Consider the following 20884-nt stretch of genomic DNA (forward strand, 5'->3'; position numbering starts at 1 on the left):
AGTTTTGAAGGGCATAACATCAGTTTCAGTTACTGACACTGGTGATGTATCACCACTATGCTAAAAGAATTGAACATGAATGAAATAAAAGTATTCTTGAATAGTACTATAGATAAATAAACCTGTTTATGACGAACCAAGCACTTAGTCCCTAATATTTTAACCTGTATGGCAAGGCCAAACTTCAGTTATGTACTATTGAATGAGAGGACCAATTGAACTTGATTACTGATTAATCTTCCTTTGTTTAAATTAAAGAGTCAAACAATATTAATAAAACATTATACTTTCAAAAACAAATATTCTCCAGTATATTTAATTATCAATATGTTATTAGTTCTATGTTTATTTTACCTTCTAAATATTGTTCAGATAAAATTGTGACATAATTTGAGTAAAAGGGTTTTGGACAAAGGGGCTTCGGACAGGACGGTTTAAACCAGGGTTTAAACCGTGGATTAATCCATTCTGTCCTAAACCTTGCCAACCCTGTGTAAAAACCGTCACGCGTCAAAAACTTGCCAACCCTGGACAGAGCAGAAAAGATAGTTTAGAAGGTAGACTTTATTCTTTCTTCTTCTCTTTTTCTTGAAAATGCAGTATTTTTTCTAATCATGTATTGGTGATGTTATAAATAAATTATAGTTTTAGTGGTACATGTATTTTTTATTTATATATGGTAGATTTAAATAACTATGGTTCTAAATTATGTATTTTTTTTTTCAGTTGGGACGAGTGGGTTCCTGAAAGTAGAGTTTTGAAGTTCAATGATGCTAATATGCAAAAACAGAAAGAATTAGCTGCAGCACATGGGTCAGTATTATTGCATTGTAAAGTAGAGAGACAAATTGTCCCAAATTGCAAACTTCAGTTTTTTAATTTCCCTATTTAGTTTGTGAATTAAAGTCACAATATTAAAATTCTGAAACCATCCAGCACTAGTCTAAGATAATTAAGTTCACTTTCATGTTGCATCTTGTATCAAAAATACAACAAAACAAGAAAATAGGGGTGAACAGGAAAAAGTTGGGGAATTCTACATATGTGGAAAAATTGAGGAAATGTCTGAGCATTTAATTAAAATACCCCAAATGTTAGGGTAATTGAATTAATTTGAGGGTTAAACATTATAAACAAATTGAACTCTAATAGCTAGTTTAAGTGTTTTATTATAGATTGGGAATATGGCATAACTGAAAAATGTATGACCCTGATTACAAAAAATTGCGAAGAAAAAGTCTGGAAATATGAGGCAAAGAAATTTTTTCTGAGTATTTGAATTGTTGACACCCTGAATAAGCATTTGCAAGTATTTATACAACCTTTTTTTGTAGTACTGGTAAGAAGGCAAAACCAGCAAAGGCCAATTCAAAAAAAGATTCATCTGACAGAGAAAGTTCTGTTCTTCCACCTCAAGATAAAACTCCGAAACAGAAAACAAAAGAAGGTAGCTATTTCATAACAATCTTTTTCAAAAGCAAGTAAATCTATTATATGTTTTGACAATTAGCAAGGTATCCAGTTTTTCTATACTTTTTGCTACTGTTATAATTTAAACAACACTTACTCTTAACTTTTATTTTTATATTCAAAAAGAGATTCATTTTCTTCTATCTATACATAACATTCTATAATCTTCTATCTATACAGTCTATAACNAACAATAGTGATGGGTGGGGTGCCCAAAATATTGTGTCACGTGCCATAAATGGCACGCGTGCCATTGGTTCGCCATCCCTGGTCTATAATCTATACATAATGGAATAAATCTGCAAATATTTATTTTTATTTTGCTAGTTCTTAATCAGTGATTGGCTTCAATGTTGTCATTGTTTTTTTTATATTGTTTGATTGTTACAAAATTAAAAATTTTAAAATTGTGATTTACTGTATCTGGTATAGAAATTGAGAAAATTTAGATACTGATCTGTACTAAAAGATAATAGTCCATACATATTTTCACAAGTTCGTTTGCATATCTCTTTACATATTTTGTTTAAAAAAATTTTAGCAAAGGGATTTAAATGAAAACTACACTACGAGGATTCTGTAATGTTTATAATTATGATGAAATGTGCTTTTTTGTGACAATAACACAAACTAAAATCATGAAACGGAAGGGGAAAAAAATAATAATAAACCGAGCAACCTTTACATTAAACTCTGGTTCGAATGACCATTGATAATTATTTTATGGTGTCAAATTTTAGTAGCACTGAATCAAAAGACTGTCATTTATTTTGAACCCTGCTGCATAATTATTAATTAGTAACCGCATGCAGTGATTCTAATTTCTTTGGAAGTAGTATTTTTCAGTAAACACATTTTTTCTGTAATTTTAAAAATATTTTGTTAATTTATTAATGAATATTTTAATTTTCTGCAGCTGCACCTCCACTTCCAACATCAGTGCCTGAGACCCCAACTGATCCGCAAAGAAAGAAGCGGAGGACGGTTGAACAAAATGTGGAAACGGTGATTTAATTTCTAATCTTAGACATTATATAGGAATTATATTCTTTTATGTCATTATATAGGAAGTTATTGTGCAAAATATATCCAGATTATGCATGTATTTATAAAAATTTTGCCAGATTACATTATTATTTGCAAGATAGTAGTATGTACATTGAAAAAAAATATAACTTTCATTATAATTGTCTTTATAAATTTATGTAACTTCCTCTAATTTACATTATATCTCAAATGGAAAATAATATTGCGATAAAATGCAATCTTATAATCATGACATGATTTTGTTCACTAGCAAGTAGCAAATTGCTAATTACAGAAGAACATAGTAGCAGAAATTAACTTTTGATGTTCTGGATTTTGGATAATTTTTTTTTCAATTCTCTTTTTTGTAGGATTTTTCAAATTCCAATATTTTTACTGTGATGCTGTTACGTTATGCGAATTTTGGATTAGCATTATCGCTTCTTGATGCTCTCAATTAACAACGATTCTATCGTAAATCTTTGCCATTTTTCAATCATTTTTTCGATGTTTATTGATAATTTTTTTGGTACTCTCCTCATAATTTTTAAAACTTCGGTATTTTTAATACTATGATATTGCAACACATGAAGTTTGAATTTGAGTAATCACTTTTAGATGTGCATGATTCACATCTATTACCTCGTTGATCTATGCCGTTTTCTTGGCAGTCATTTTTGTAATTTTTTGTTTTTATGGCATTTTATATGGTCATTCAAATTTCAATATTTTTAACTGAATCTTATTTCAACACCTGAATTTTGAATTAGAGTTATCACTTTCCCATATACTTTACAGGGTTCTTGCTGTCCTAAAATGTCCTAAAAAAGTGCTAAAATTTCCCCCAACTTTTTTAGGGCCTAAAAAGTGCTAAAATTTCTTCTGAGTGCTAAAAAAGTGCTAAATATTTTTTATTTTGGCATTTTGAAAATTTTTTTGAGCGGTCGGATTCCTTAAATCGGTTTCCTTAAATTCTATTGCCTTCGGCTCTTCTGCTGCCTCCATCTTTTTAGAAGATTCTTGGGCTTTGGGGAAAGAAGTTCTTTCTTCTGAGATTTTATGGGCTTTAAAAGTTGTAGAAAGCTACTACTCCTACAATTCTTCCAAAGACACTGGAAAATTATTTAGTACAATGCTTCCTGACAGTTCAATAGCACGTCATATCGCCTGCAGTGAATCTAAGTGTGCATATCTCTGTCATTTTGGACTTGCACCTCATTTTAGCATGCTACTTCTGAAGTGCATTGATAATGCCAAGTTTTATACATTGCTTTTTGATGAGTCTTTGAACAAAGCGACACAGCAGAAGCAGTTGGATATACATATCCACTTTTGGAACCCACATAAGAACATTGTAGATGCGCGATACTTAACATCAGCTTTTCTGGGCCATTCTGCAGCAGATGACCTTTTAGCCTGCTTTTATTCATCAGTCAAAAATGTAGACCTGAAGAAATTATTGCAGATTTCTATGGACGGTCCTGCTGTCAATTGGAAGTTTTATAATAATATTCAAGAAGATTTGTTAAAAGAACATGGTGTTCAATGCAATGCAATAGGAAGTTGTGGGCTTCATATTTTAAATAATGCATTCTACAAGGTGAATCTAAAACAGAATGGCTCATTGGTTCCATCCTGAGCTCAATCTTCTATCTTTTTAAAGATTCACCGACAAGAAAAGAAGATTTTATTAATCAATCAACTGAGAACAAATTACCACTAAGATTTTGCAACCACCGTTGGCTGGAAAATGCACCTGCAGCTGAAAGAGCAATATTGCTTTGGAATGATCTGAAATCTTATGTGAAAAATGTTGGCAAGTTTAGAAAAGTGAAATGTAAATCCTTCTTAACTTTACAAGAAGCAATAAAAGACAAATTAATTCTTGTTAAGCTGAACTTTTTCTTAAATGTGTCGGAGCTAGTTTCACCATTTTTGAAACTGTATCAAACACATCGGCCACTTTTACCATTTTTTGCTGCAGATATCCAGGATTTGGTATTACATAGTGTGCAATTATATAACATTCTGAAGCCAGAATCTATAGAAAACTTAAATTCTCTGGAGAAACTGTGCCATTTTAATTTTTGTGATGAAAGGAATTATGTCTCTCTGACAAAAATCAGTGTAGGTTTTAAAGGTGACCAAATTGTAAAGCAGCTGTTGGCCTCAAAAGTTATTTCTGACCAGGATCATATGAATATAAAGAAAGATTGCAGGAAGTTTATCACCAAAATGTTCGAAACTTTACTGGAGAAATGTCCAATAAACTATTCTGTTGTAAGAAATGTTGCTTGCATCAATCCAAAATTAATGTCAGAAAGCAAAAGCAAGTGTGTTCTAAAAATGAGAAACATATTAAATTACTTAAGTCAGAAAAAGAAAATTGAGGAAAAAGATTGTGACAAAATTAAGCCGCAATTTGCATCATGTATAGATTAATTACGCAATTTTTACTTCATGAATCGTTACACTTTATTTGTACATTTTTAATATCATGTATAGATTAAGTATGTTATTTTTACTTTACATCAAGTGCTAATTTTTTTTCTTAGTCCTAAAAAAGTGCTAAAAAAGTCCTACTTTTTTTTTTGAAATAATTGAGCAAGAACCCTGCTTTATTTGCGACTTTATTTCATTGTTGATGCACATCACTTTTCAACCATTTTCTCTGTTATTTTTTGTTTTTATAATCTGTTTCAGATAACAATATTTTTAATATGGTGTTATTGTGACACATGAATTTTAAATTTGACTAATAACTTTTTGACACACTAAATTTGCGACTATGCTGCCATAAATCAGCGTCATTTTCTTATAATTTTCTCGGCAGTTATTACAGTTGACTTACTTGGGCCCAGAAATTTTCACATCTTTTTGAAAAATCTCTTGATTTTAAATATGAATTATTACAACTGATGTATTTGGGATTGTGCAATTGAGTATTTAAACTTTCATATGAGTATAAATATTTAATATTTACCATTCAGTAATCATTTTTCTGCATTAAGTCACACAGCAATGATTATGTTAGGTTCTCTGCATCCTATAATGTATTGCAATACTGCTTTTTAAAAGAAGCACAAATGAACCCTGATTTTGCTAGTTGTATTTTTCAATACTGGCAATCATTGCTACTGATTTGAAAATTGAAATCATGCTCTGCTAATAATATTAGGCCAGAAGTTTATTAAAATGTTATTCAAGATTTTTTTATTATTTGTTTGAAGCTTTTTACCATATTTCCTCTTTTGAGGTGTTAAATAATATCCGTGTGCTTTTTATTATTCAAAACTTCTCTATTATTTATTCAAAGCATTTTATCTTATTACTCTTTTTGCTGTTATTTTAAATCATAAGCCAAACCTTTAGATTATTCGAAACTTTATTGTCTTTTTATCCCTTTTGTTATTATGTTATATCATATACCAAAATTTTATGTTCAAAACTTTCTAATTCATTCAAAGCTTACTTTCTTATTTAATCCTTTTGCTGTCAAGTTAAATCAAATGTTAGATCTTTATGTGCTATTACCTACTCTTTGGCATTGTTTCCTGTTTTGTTTTGCCATTTTTTAAAAAACTTATTTACTAATATTTCCGTAGCTGCCAACTTTACTGGATTTTCCAGTAGAATGTTGGATTTTGCCACTTTCTATTGGTCTACTGGTTTAATAAAACATTCTCCTAGCTTTTGTTTATTTCAAAAAATTCCTTAAAATTGAAAAAAAAATCTTATTTAGATAGATTTTTTATCTGCTCATTCATTGTTTGCTTGAATATTTATATCGGCATTACTGCTAACTAATTAAATATGCTTAATTTCAATAACTTTTTTTCCCATTATTCTGAAATTATCATTTTCCGCTACTCTCTATTCTTAAATTCATTGAAGAATAAGTTCAATATCTACATATTATTGAAGAATGCATTCAATATCTAAAATGATTTCAATATCTGTTATTGAAATTTATGAATTAAAAAATAAATGTAGTAAATGTAAAAATAAATGAGTTAAAAATATTTCAAATACTTCTTAACAATTAGCAGTTATTGTGACATTTATATGGACTGTTTCCTTTGCATGTTGGCAGCCATGTATTTCAAATAAGTTTTATGTGGATTTATTTATCTTTTCTTAGGAAGAAGAGTATTCACAGAAGATGGAGATAAAAATTAAAATTCCAGATGAGTTGAAACGTTGGGTAGTTGATGACTGGGATCTGGTTACACGGCAGAGCAAAGTAATTCTTCATTTTTAATATATACTTACTTGCAATTTGTTGTAGTGCAGTAGAGAACCAATTATCCGGGATGCTCGGGACCATCGCTATCCCGGATGTCTGAATTTTCCGGTTTTCTGGATTGACCAAAAAGTGTCGTTAATCGATGTTTTATCGAACCCGAATTACAAGGAAAAAGTGTAATGCATAAAGTAAGAGAAAAAAGAAAGGTACTCCTAACTTTAAAAAGAAAAAAAAAAGGTAGAAATATAACATTTAAAAGAATAAAAAAATTTGCAAGTTTAGACAAGAAAAACAAGTTTAAAAAATACAAAATTCTCGTATTTATTTTTTAAAAATAATTACAATTCCTAAGTTAACTAATATGAACAAAACCAATGGTTAAATAACGCAATATATTTCATACCTAATTATACGGGGAAAACGATGAAATAAAAAGAAAACTTATGAATCTCAAGTATGGTAGTCAATATAGAACACCTTGTTTAGCCAGAGTATGAATAATATGTATTGTTACCCTATTGAACAGTATTATTGGCTCCTTTCTATTTCACAGAAAAGTTTCATGTTTTATCGTTAACTAACTTGAATTAACCTTGGGATGAAAGCTTTCATTCAGAAATTGTATTATTTATTTAATTTAAGAACGTGTACAGATGATTATTTGAGATAGAATTTACACATTTTATACCAATTTTAAAAAATATTCATTTTTATGTTGAATAAGTTAATGATAATAATATTTATATGTATATATATTTCTCTTCTTCTATAGCTGTACAGCCCTTTGTGGGCCCTGGCTTGTGTTTTGACCCTCTGTTTTGATTCCCCCCTCTGTAGATAAAAAGAAAGAGAGAACATGGAAGATAATTAAAATTAATGAAAAGAGAAGAAAAATTATTAAAATGAAATATTTTTAATATTTAAAAAAAATAATCAAAAAGCTGGAAAAAAATAATGAAAAGATCTCTCTTCATCAGCTTGCACAATTATATCTACAAACAGGAGTGCTCTCTAATATTGTATCAATATAGCTAATTGTAGTGTAAATTGCAGATTGAGTTAAAAAGTTTGTTAAAAAAACGTAAATTGGATTTATTTAAAATTTTGTTAAAAGAAGAAAGTATAGAGGTTGGAAATGCCAGTAACCCATTGGCTTTCCCTTGCCTCCACCTGTATAGGTGAGGTATGAAAATTAAAACTGAAAATTTAAAAAAAAAAAGGAAACAAGAGTTAGCCAAAGGAGTACAAAAGATCACGAGAAAAAAAATTTAAGTAAATTGTGGATTTAGTTAAAAGTTTCTATGTAGATCTAAGTAGCTGCAAATATGTGTAAATTTGAAAAATTATTATTTGGATCGTTTTTAGACAATTTTACATTTCATGCAGAAAGACACCCATGTTTTATGCTGTATTTCATAACCAGAAATTAAATATTAAAATGCTAAATACTATTATTATTTCAAAATAATTTTAAAAAAAGTATAAAAAATATGTTTAATTATAACTCTGTGTCAGGTAATCGGTTTTTAACTCCTTGTGTCTTCTGAAAAACAGTTTCTCATATTTTCAGTTCTTCAGCAAAGATTCATTAAATTTTGATTGTGTTTTTATTTATTTCTCCTTTAAATAATAATCTTTTTGCTTATACTTCTTCAACTATCTTTCATAATGCTTACTTTATATTTAACTTTTTCAGCTTTTCAAACTACCTGCACGTGTAACAGTGGAGACTATTCTGTCAGAGTACATGAAACACAGATTCTCAGTGAAAGGGATGACAGTCAATAAGTTAGTCAAATTTTTTTAAGCTACTTTAATTAAAAAAAATTTTAATTAATTTTGTTGAATTATTATTTTGTATTAACATTTACTACATAAAATTTTTATCATAAATGTTATATTTTATCATAAATGCTATATTTTATCATAAATGTTATATTTTATTATAAATGTTATATTGTTAAATTTTATCAGAAATATATTTTGTTTATAGATCAGTACCATGATCCTTGAACATAAATTGGAGATTATTCACTAATTACATATTTTTTTGTGAGTCTATAATAAAGTAAATAATTAATTATGAATTTTAATTGTAGGATGTTTTTTACTTGAGAGATTGTCCACTAATAATTTCATAAATTTTTTTAAAACTTTTAACTGTACTTTATTATTTTTAAAATTCTTAGTGGTCTTCAGTTATTTTATGAATAAATATATGATTTTTAGAGGTAAGATTTTTATTAAAAAAAAGTATGATTTTACAGGCTTTTCACTATCTTAACATTTAGCAAATGTAGTAAAAAATCTTATGTTAGTTCAGATTTGTCCTTCCGAAAACTAATTCATTTCATTAAAGAAATTCTGAACTAAATAACAAATTTTAATAAAAATTTATTAGGTGTCTCTCACTAATTTAACATTTCTGATATAAATTTATAAAAAATTTTTTAATTTGCTTAATTTTTTACATACTTTTATAAATTTGGTATGATCAGTAATATTAATCTTGTTAATGTTTTGTTGAATATTGTTTATAAGTAACTTTTATTTAAATCTTAAAAAATACACTCAATAACGTTTTTAAATAATAGTTAAATTAATTATCATTTTGAATTTTTTTTTACATAATTAAAGTAATAATTAATTTAATAAATAGAATGAACCACTTATTCTTGATTGTAGAACAAAAATTATAGTGTATCTATTTTTGTGGCTTTATTTCTGATTTGTTCGCATTGTCTTGCTTTACTTTCATATACTGAATTTACACCTTCATTTCGGTTGTTCAGTCCTTCAAAAGTTGTTGCCGAGATGTCATTATTGAATAGTTGCGTACAGCTTGTTGCTCACCTGGAGAATCGATAAGAATTTTCTTGACATCTAGTTATATATCGGAAATAATTTAGATCTTGAAGTTTTAAAGCTTGTCACAATATTACAGGTTCTTAATTAGATACGCATTTTTATAACTCGAAATTAAACTTTTTTGTTTAAATTATATATAATAGCAAGTGATTTCTCTTGAATAGCCATATTTACAGTATAATAATATTATGTCTTCAATCAGCGTTTTCATCATAGAAAAAAAATGGGTGAGAATTTCTCACCCTTTCTCAAAAACAGGGTGAGATTTCAAAAAGTTAAGTGAGATTTCTAAAAAAACAAACTCTTGAAAAAAAATCATTTCTTTAATTATAATACATTGTTAACGTCTTCTATTTTTTAAAGCATTGAATATTTTTGGTGCATCATCATAGAAGATTTTGCCTTTACAAGGTATTTGTCCATCTTACATAAGTGCATAAAAATTTTGAACGTCTTACATAAAGATTCTTTACCTACGGTTCTTTACCTACGTGGTTGCAGAGAAATGTATTCTGAAAGGGGTTCCCTGGTTGTGTTCTGTTGTTCGAAGAGGTTCTGAACAATACTGATAAATAGGGAAGCTAGATAATGGGGAAGATGTTGAAAGTAATGAAAGATCCAGGAAGAAAAGATAAACGGATTTTATTCTAAATGGCGTAATTCGAAGTTTTTACCAAAATGAGAGAAATTCGTGAATTTTGAAATTGATTTATAGAATGCGCGAATTTCTCGCGGTAATCATTTTTTAATGCGAGAAAAGAAACAAATATGCGAGATTCTCGCGCTGTAGTGAAAACACTGCTTCAATATTGAGCTCTCCATATAAATTTTGGTGTTTTGATTATAGCAATTTATATAATAATGTACAGTGCCCGCCGTTTATTAAAATAACTTTCGCTTTATGCTCTTTTGATTTTATTAAGCGGCTGATTTTATTAAGGGACGATTCAACATTTGAAAAAAAAAAAATTTACGATATATTCTAAATGCACACACTTTAAAAGCTGAAATAATGAGCACATTAATGCTTTATTTTAACTAATTTAATTATTTTAATAAAGTGAAACCCTACATAAGATTAAATTTACAAAAATTTTGCAAAAAACCGATCAATGGTTGCTTGAGTTGCAGTATTTAAAATTAACTTTTCAACATCATTTGAGAGTTTATAGAAGTTTTTATAGTTTTCGATATTCCTCCTCTTTGTTCTAAAGCTTGCCGCAATACATTAAGTGCTTTTCTGACTTCCTTTGAAGATGGCACTGATGAGTTTATTTCATCTTCTGAGTCTGATTCCTCCATTTCTTGATGGGAAATAACTTTGCAATTTTTGATGTCTGTAACAATTTTAGAATCAGATTTTTCTCCTGATGTTCGCAGGTTATCGTCAATAGCTACATAATGTGAAAAATTCTAGTCCATTTCATTTTCTTCATTGCTGATCATTTTTTCGAAACAGTTATGAGCCCCATCTCCATTGAAGCTTCAGGTTGACGGTTGACTACATTTAGGAAGCTTATCATAGTTTTGAGAAACTTCGAATTTATCTTTAAGACTCAAAACCTTCCTTTTCGGCATGCTGAGGAAATTTAGCGCCAAACGAACTTAAAAATGATATGTGCTCTAACTATAATTTACTCAAACGGCTTAAATAATATGGAACATGCGCACAGACAGTTTTTGGAAATCTATTCATGTTCTCTGTTAAGATAGATAACAAACGAAACTTCTCTCCCTTCTATGGTTCATTCAATAAAAAGTAAGATAAGAATCCAACCCCTTTTGAGTGAGATAGGTTTCTCCAAACTTCATTCAAGTGAAGGAATTAACATTGATAAATTGATTTCTATGAACTCGTCGCTTACCACCCACATTTTTCCTTAACTCTTACACTATGTATATAGCAGGAAAGTGCTAACCACACCTGTTTCACAGGTTTGTGAGTAACTGTTGCTTCTTCTAAAAAAATCTTTAAACTTCAAAAAAATAAAATTTTATAAATAAGAACAAAAAAAGCTGAAATAGTGCACCTTTGATTTATTATGTAGTTAAAATTTTGATTTTAAAAAGCGGCGGTTTTGATTTTATTAAAGGATGTTTTTAACATGTATTAATATTGTAACGATTCGGTTCTTGCCGATTTGATTTTATAAAGCGGCTGATTTTATTATCCGGTGATTTTATTAGCGGCGGGCACTGTATTATATAATCAACTTGTTAAAAACTGTGACCAAGAGAAATTTTATTTTTAACAATCTGTAACATTTGGCATATTTTCCTTCAAATCGTAAAATTCATTGCTTATTCAATAAAAAATATATATTTCAATCAAAATATTACTCTGTATGGCAGAAATGTAATTTCAAAATTTGTCATTATTATTTATTACTTATTGTTATTTCATATCTAAATATTCATTGAAAACTCTAGTTACAAAAAAAATAGTTTTAAAAAAATTTTAAAAGTTATTCGTCAGTGATTTGCGGGACAAATAATTGTTAATTGTTATTTTAATTGAATAATTATTCACAATTGGTTTTATTATCAATTAGATTTCTTTTAAATCTTTTATGTTCCTGTCTATGTTATTAAATTTTGCTGGAGTTTATTAATGCTTTTGAAACTAATTAAATATTTATTTCCAGCCTTTGTTTTTATATAATCAATGTAAAATTTCTGGGTACTCTTAATCATGTTTTTATTGTTAGAATATTATTATTAATTACAATTCTGAATGTATTTCGTGTTAATGTTCTGCATTTTATTCTAATATCCTTTTATTTATTATTCTTTTTTTAGAAAATCTGCTATACTAGAGACGATAAATGGTATTAGGGAATATTTTAATGTGATGCTAGGCAAACAATTACTATTCAAGTGTGAAAGAGCCCAATACCTTGAGGTAGGAAAATGTTTTTATTTGGAATTTTGCATCTAAGATTAATAACCCAAGACTTATAACACTTTTTTGAAATTTAATAAGAAAAAAAAACTTAAAAAAAAAACTGTTTTAACTCAAGTAATCTTAACACATTTTATTAGTATCAATGTTACAATCAATGTAACAATGTTTACACATTTTTTAGGTTTAAAATTATCATTGCTTATTTTGTTCTGCATTTTTTTTTATCCTTAAACTAATTTTTTTTTTCAGTTTTTTCATTATGTTTCATTCAATTCATCAAACATCATTAACAAAAATTATTTCACATGTTTTTGAATTAGTATTTTAATATCATATGACTTAAAATTATATCCATTTCGAAGAAAAATATTCTAAGCTTTTTCCGTATTGTAGTGTTTTTTTAAAATCAATTTTCAGAAAAAGTAACTTCTTTTAATGACATTAAAAAAAATCTCTTACTCTCATTAAACTCTTCTTAATGCCAAGGAAATAATATAGCTATAGCTGCCAACTCTACTGGTTTTTCCAGTTGACTACTGGATTTTGCCAGTTTCTGGTTTTTGTACATTTTAAAAAATTCCCTAAAATTGAGTAAGTTTTCTAAAATAAACCCTATTGAAATAGAATTTTTATAGATTATTGCTTGCTTGAATATTTAAATAAATATTACTAATATATAATATCAGGGTTGGCAAGGTTTAGGACAGAATGGATTAATCCATGGTTTAATCCCTGGTTTAAACCGTCCTGTCCAAAACTGTCTTAAACTGTCCAAAACCCTTTTACTCAAATTATGTCACAATTTTATCTGAACAATATTTAAGAGGTAAAATAAACATAGAACTAATAACATACTGATAATTAAATATACTAGAGAATATTTGTTTTAAAAAGTATTATGTTTTATTAATATTGTTTGACTCTTCAATTTAAACAAAGGAAGATTAATCAGTAATCAAGTTCAATTGGTCCTCTCATTCAATAGTACATAATTGAAGTTTGGCCTTGCCATACAGGTTAAAATATTAGGGACTAAGTGCTTGGTTCGTCATAAACAGGTTTATTTATCTATAGTACTATTCAAGAATACTTTTATTTCATTCATGTTCAATTCTTTTAGCATAGTGGTGATACATCACCAGTGTCAGTAACAAACCGATGTTATGCCCTTCAAAACTGTTAATACATCTTTCAGTTATTTTGTATTTTCAATTTAAACTAATATTTTTATATTTAAAAACAATTTTTTTTAAAAATAGATGTCTTTTTTATCATCCTGTAATGCAGAAATTATAACATTTTATTAAAAATATATTGTGACAAATAAAAGGTTAATTTTTGAACAAATTTAGTATTTTTTTTTAAAGAAAAAATATTGTTTTTTAAAATTGTCATATTTATCCTTATGCAAAAATATTATTTATCAGTACTAAAAGCATATTTATATTTAAGGATTAGGTATTCACTTTTGTTGTTCAATGAATTGTGGAGCTTCAAAAATTAGAAACCTTTTCCCATTATATTATATTATTTTCTTTTAATAAGTTATAGTAAATTCTATAAAAAATATCAAATATTTATTGATACATGTAATTATTATGTGTACAATAGTTACACCTTGCAAAATTTTTACCTTTTACCAAAGTTCAAGGTTTTGGACACTTTAAGGCAGTTTAGGACAGTTTTACCCAGTTTAGGACAGTTTTACCCGGTTTAGGACAGTTTTTCCCAGTTTAAGACAGTAAAACCCACGTGTCCTGTCCAAAACCAGTTTAGGATGTCCAAAACCCCAACCCTGATATAATTATGTGATTACTAATATATAATGAATATGTAATGAGGCAGCTATGTATGTTGGCAGCTTTAGAATAGTATACTAAAAATTTTAACAACTCGAGTATTTTTTAAATTAGCTATGATTTATTATTTAATTATAAATTAAGAAATATCTCGTTTAACCATATTTTACTTAGTTAAAGTTTGATGCTCATAAAGAATTCTTGCAGTGTCACTACAACCTTAATTTTTTTCTGTTTTTTAATACCCAATTAATTTAATACAGTAGAGCGCCGATTATCCGAACTGCTCAGGACCGAACGTGGTTCGGATAATGAAAGGTTCGGATAATTGGAAAGTTGCTTAAAATCTAGTTTAAATTATTATTATTTATGCACTAACTTCCCTTCACATTTTTTCTAGGTTTAATACTGGCAGTACTATCTTAAATAGCTCTGGCGTGTTTAGAAGTTATTTTTTTCCAATTTTTAAATATTTTTATTTATTTATTTTAAAACTTTTTTTTCATTTTGAATTATTTTTATCATATTTCAGCTTTTTAAAATTTTTTTTTATCTATTGCTGATTTTAACACATTTTTCTTTCTTTTGCATTGCAAAAAAAATCAAGCAAATTCTTTTGTTTAAAAGAAGATGCTCTCTTTTGAGCAGCCATTTATTCTTTTTAAATAAATCAACTGAACTGGATCAACATCATTTTGACGTTCTAGCCAATTCATTGCAATATCTAATGAATTGCATGCTTCTATTTGAGAAGATCCACTATCTTGAATTTGATCACCTACTTCTTCCTCTTCGTCTGTAGAGTTCCGATTTTCATTCAAAATTTCAGCAACAATTTCAAGACCATTTAAAATTTGAAATTGTGGGGCGTTTTCAGTGCCTCGACACCAGTCTTCTATTTCTTCTGCTGTATAACCTAGCATCTTTTCATCGGGAAGATCTACTGGTTTAGAAACTTCATTTTCGCTTATTTTTTTGTTAACAATTTTATTCCAAGATTTAAGATTCCAAGCACTGTAATCACTAATCATTAACCATAATTGACAAGTACCCATCCCCCAATTGTAGAACTTCAGCACATATCTACTCATAAACTCCTTCTTCATTTCAACCATTGTAGACTGTCAAATTGAAGCTCGCATACTTGGAAGATAATTTTCAGTTGAAGAGGGCTAAACGGGTATGTAGGTTTAACTGTATAACAATACATGTATGTATTGGCTACTATAAGAGAACTGCTAAAAAAAGTTGTAAATTAAATATGGTCTTCAAATGTGTTCATATTATTTATTCTTCTAAAATTATTATAATTCATATTATTTATTCTTCTAAATTTAGAGAAAGTGTCAATAAGTAAAAAAGTATTCTAAACTTTAAAAAAAAAAAAAAATATGAATCAGGACATAGTATATTGATAATTGGACAGTCGGATAATAAGGGTTCGGATAATCGGCGCTCTACTGTACTCCCATATAAACCCGATTACTTAGCTTTTAATTTCCAATTTGTTTTGTAATACCCAATGAATAGCTGCTTCAAAATTTGTGTAACAGAAACTTTTAGTTGTAAGGGGGAGGGAGCATTTCTTAAATAATTTAAGAAATGCTATTAACAACTTTTTTTTTTTTTTTAATATTTTGTACTGAGTTTCTGTATTTTTTAAATCATATTTCTTGTGTTCTCTGTCATTTGCTAACAAATTATTTTGATATCATTGAACTTAATATATTTTCTTTTATCATTCTTAATGATTATATATCTTTTTAGATAATGTCACAAAATCCAGATTTAACTCCATCTCACCTGTATGGAGGTTTTCACTTACTAAGACTATTTAGTAAGTATTTTATTTGTGCTTGATTCTATATCCATGGATATCAGTGTTTTTTATAAATATTTAGCAGCTTAAAAAGTTTTTATTTTCTTATGAAACATAAAATATATATCAAAATATTTCTGAATTTAGAAATAATTCATTATTCTGAAATATATCCAAAAATCTTTAGAAGTTGCCAAAAATAAGCTATTAATTGTTTTATATGAGTATTAAAAGCAGAGCTAGGAGGTTGACTTAAAATCCTTGAAAATGCCTTTAAAAGAATGAAAAGAAAAAAGCTTTCATCAAAAATAAACTTAAAATTAAGAATAATGCTCTTTCAATTTTTGGTGCCTTATTTATATTGTCTTTTTTTTTTTAATAATGATTTTATTACCTGTATTTTTAAATTTAATATAAAATGAATAATCAGAATAAATTTGTAATTCATGTAAATTAAATAAGATGTAAATAAATGCCTAATAAGGATAAAATAAGAATTTATTAATCTTTAGTTATAATTTTCAATTACGATCTTTAAAGTCTTTTGTTACAGTCTTAGTTGTATTAAATTTTTTAAATTTTATATATTGTTAAAGTAGAAAATAAATATCCAACCTTTCACTTAACAGCGAATAGTTATACTTTAAAAAACTCTAATTAGTATCAATTCTTGTATTTGGATCATGTGAATTAAAATATAAGATTCAATGAAAAATACTGAGTGATTTTTGTAAAAAATAATTAATTCAAAATCAAAAATGCTCTTAAAGTAAAAATTATGAAATTAAAATTAATAAAAAAAATTACTTAAAAAGGAATTTATCTAAAATATAATAAATAAAAAGTTCTTTAAAAGAAAAAAAAATGACCAAAAATGCATGTATCATTAACATACTTCTGATTCTAAGAATTGTTTTAAGTTATATATCTTATGGAAAATTATGTCAGAAGAATAATAAAATTAATACTTATTATGTTCCATGAAATAATTATGGTTTTAATAGTCTCTTCATTAAAAAAAATTTCTGAATCGTTCTGCAGGGTTGCCACAAGCTACTAAAATGCAACTATTTTCGACCTAAGGCGACGATGGCAACTTTTTTTACCTGAAAAGGTTAAAAAAAAAAGCAACTATTTTCGGGGAAAGAAGACTTTTGGGAGACTTTTCTGCACGTGATCTGTGATCTGCGACAACCTGTGATCTGCAGTAGCTTCTAAACACAAAATTAAAAAAAAAATTGAATTACAAATTTGGATTATCACTTATTAATGCTCTCAATTTAAACATAACAGATTCCATTGTAAGTCTCTTGTTTCTCGATTGCCTTTTCAACGGTCATTGCAACGAAATTCTGTATGATTTTAGAAAACCCAATTTTTAATACAATACTACGATGTGTGAATTTCAAATTTGAATAATCACTTTTTGCAGTATATATGTGTATATATATATTTGCTAGATCTGTTTACACTGAAATTTTTTTTAGTAAAAGTATGTTTTTTTTAATGAGAAAATATTTTTTTGAGTGATTTCTAGTAATCAAAAGTATTTAATTTTCTGCAAATATACTAATTTTTTNATTTGGTAGCGTTATAACTTCATGAATCAAATATTTTTAATCTTGAAAATGTTTCTCTTTATATTTTTTGTGTGACTCCGGAATGAGCACGGATAATCCGCGCACGGATAATCGAGAGTGTACTGTACTTAGAAAAACTCAATTCTTGTATTTGGATCATGTGATTTAAAATATAAGATTCAATGAAAACTATTGAGTGATTTTTGTAAAAAATAATTAATTCATAATCAAAATTGCTCTTAAAATTAAAAATATGAAATTAAAATTAATAAAAAAAATTACTTAAAAAGGAGTTCATCTAAAATATAATAAATAAAAAGTTCATTAAAAGAAAAGAAAAAAAGGACTAAAAATACATGTATCATTAACATACTACTTTTGATTCTAAGAATTGTTCTAAGTTATATATCTTATAGAAAATTATGTCAGAAGAATAATAGGAAGATATAGAAGAAGAATAAAATTAATACTTATTATGTTCCATGAAATGATTATGGTTTTAATAGTCTCTTCATTAAAAAAAAATTCTGAATCGTTCTACAGGGTTGCCACAGGCAACTAAAATACGACTATTTGCAACTATTTTTGACCTGAGGCGACTATGGCAACTTTTTTTGCCTGAAAAGGCTAAAAAAAAAGCAACTATTTTCGGGGAAAGAAGACTTTTGGGAGACTTTTCTGCTCACCAGCGATGTTTTTTTTTAAAGCATAAATTGGGTTGACAACCTGCGGCCTGCAATAGCTTCTAAACACAAAATTAAAAAAAATTTGAATTACAAATTTGGGTCATCACTTATTAATGCTCTTAATTTAAACAGATTCCATTGTAAATCTATTTTGTTTCTAGATTGCCTCTTCAACGGTCATTGCAACGAAATTCTGTATGATTTTAGAAAACCCAATTTTTAATACAATATTACGATGTGTGGATTTCGAATTTGAATAATCACTTTTTGCAATATATATATATGCATATATATATTTGCTAAATCAATTCTTAGTTAAAATGAAAAATTTTTAGAAAAAATATGTTTTTTTTAATAAAAAAATATTTTTTTTAATGATTTTTAGTAATTAAAAGTATTTAATTTTCTGCAAGTGTACTAATTTTTTTGATATAAAAATTTAGTTCTGGAACACTCATTTTTGTATAAAAAAACATCAAATTTGCCACCAACACGACTAAATAGATCATTGTATATGACAATTAAGTCATTTAATAAAATTTTAGTCATATTTTTGTTCTTATTTAGGCAACTATTTTCATAGTTTTTGGCAACTTTTTGAATGCTTTAGGTTGCTAAAAGCAACTATATTGTTCATTTTTTTCTGTGGCAACCCTGTTCTGAAGCATTTTTCTCATTATTACTGGACATAAACATAGTTGAGGGACTCCGCCTCGAAAAGACTTTTCGTGATGCAAAATTATATCATATATATATTTATATACACATTAATATGTATATCAGATCATATATATATATATGTATATATATGATCAGAAATATTCTGAAAGAATATTTTCTCCCCCTCTCCAATGTTCTTTACTGGGTTTGTAATTTCAAGACTGTTTTTTTTTTTTTTTTTTTAATAGTTATTCCGTCATGGTTCATTTAGATTTGTTTTTGCCTATCTTTTACCAACCCCATCGATTCTAATAATAAAATTGGTGATAAATGTCAATCTGGGGAAAAGACAGAGTTTTCTGAAAATGCAAAACATTTATGATCTAATTTGTTAATATTTAAAAAATTACTTCATTGCATAATCTGGGCTCGCAGGAAATTTGCAAAAAATTCAATTTGTTATATGAAATTTTCAGAGAATGTTTGAAAGTGATCAGTTTAGTCAGTTAGTTCAGTGATCAGTTTGTCCATAATTATCTTATGGCTATTTGGTATTATTCTGTTGTTACTGCTACTTTTTTGCACACTTCTGTAAATCTCCTACAATTTCAATTATTTGTCTTTTGGCTAAAGCTAGTTTTAGTATTAAGTTTATGTATGTGAATATTTGATTACTATCTCTGTGGTATTTTTCAGAGTTTTGCAATTTTTTTGAACTATTTGTGTTAGAAAAACTTTCAAACTACCTTTAACACTTGGAAATAAGAAAATAATTATTGCTTTCAAGTATATTTCTTATTATCAAAAAAATTGACGTATGTATTTGTTTAATCGCAAATTTGCTAAATCCATATCTCTCTATGTTTACTGAATATTTATAAATTCTCAGAAAAGAAAAATTTTGCTAACAAAGATTTAATGAGGGAAAAAAATGTTTTAAAATTATGGGGCTAGTTGTTATCGACATTGTCAATCTTCATCTGAGAAAGAGTACCCTGACATAGAGTCGAATTAACATGTCTTATATACTAGTGAATTGTAGTTGTAATTTTGTAGTGGTAGACACACTACAGTACTCTCCCACCAGAATTATAGCTGTGATAGAATTCAATACATGGATATCACTAGTTGCTGTATTTGTGACAGAGCGGGAGAGCTGGATTAAGGTCATCGGGTTTTGAACATTAATCATGAGAACTGTATGAAGATCATGGTCGTAGTCGCTCCTGTGTTGCCTTTAGCAGTCAGGTGTATGCAAGTTGACATTTTGTGTGATCGAGGTGAGACTGAGTAGCAACAAGCAACAGTGCGAGTAGGTGGATAATGTCGCAGTCACAAGTAGCAAGTCAACTGTTCCATGTAAACCATCAATCGAAGTAGGCGTTACTGTCTAGGTAGGTGTGTTCATATCGAAGTGGGCGTGTTCACATCACGTCCAAAGGTCACCAATGTGGGGAGAGAAGTTATTGACAATGTCAACTTTCATCTATGAAAAGGTACCCCGACATAGAGTTGAGTTAACATGTCTTATATACTAGTGAATTGTAGTTGTAATTTTGTAGTGGTAGATACGCTACGAAAATTCCTTATAATACTTGAATATTATTTTACTAATTTTTAAATGTTTATACAAATAAATTTAAGATTTAACTAATATATTTATTTATTTATTTATTTTTTTTAAGGTAAGATTGGAGGAGCTCTTGCATATACCCAGTTAGATGAAGACAGTATACAGTTACTAACTACAAATCTTTTTGAGTTTTTAAAGTGAGTATAACATGTGTGACTTACTTGTACACATTACATGTGGGATTTTTATTAT

At 27.7% G+C, this 20884-nt stretch overlaps 1 protein-coding gene across 1 annotated transcript in view; it reads left to right on the forward strand.

The window, feature by feature from the left end:
* LOC107452528 (mortality factor 4-like protein 1) overlaps positions 1-20884 on the forward strand; it is a 30254-nt gene that overhangs the window by 4570 nt on the left and 4800 nt on the right. The window contains exons 4-11 of the mRNA XM_043049551.2: positions 727-813; positions 1335-1447; positions 2387-2475; positions 6638-6739; positions 8439-8530; positions 12410-12512; positions 16082-16151; positions 20745-20829. Of these exons, the coding sequence (XP_042905485.1) occupies positions 727-813; positions 1335-1447; positions 2387-2475; positions 6638-6739; positions 8439-8530; positions 12410-12512; positions 16082-16151; positions 20745-20829 (741 nt within the window). The remainder of the gene's footprint in view (positions 1-726; positions 814-1334; positions 1448-2386; positions 2476-6637; positions 6740-8438; positions 8531-12409; positions 12513-16081; positions 16152-20744; positions 20830-20884) is intronic.

Source organism: Parasteatoda tepidariorum, chromosome 9 (genome assembly GCF_043381705.1).
Source record: "Parasteatoda tepidariorum isolate YZ-2023 chromosome 9, CAS_Ptep_4.0, whole genome shotgun sequence".
Lineage (NCBI taxonomy): Eukaryota > Metazoa > Arthropoda > Arachnida > Araneae > Theridiidae > Parasteatoda > Parasteatoda tepidariorum.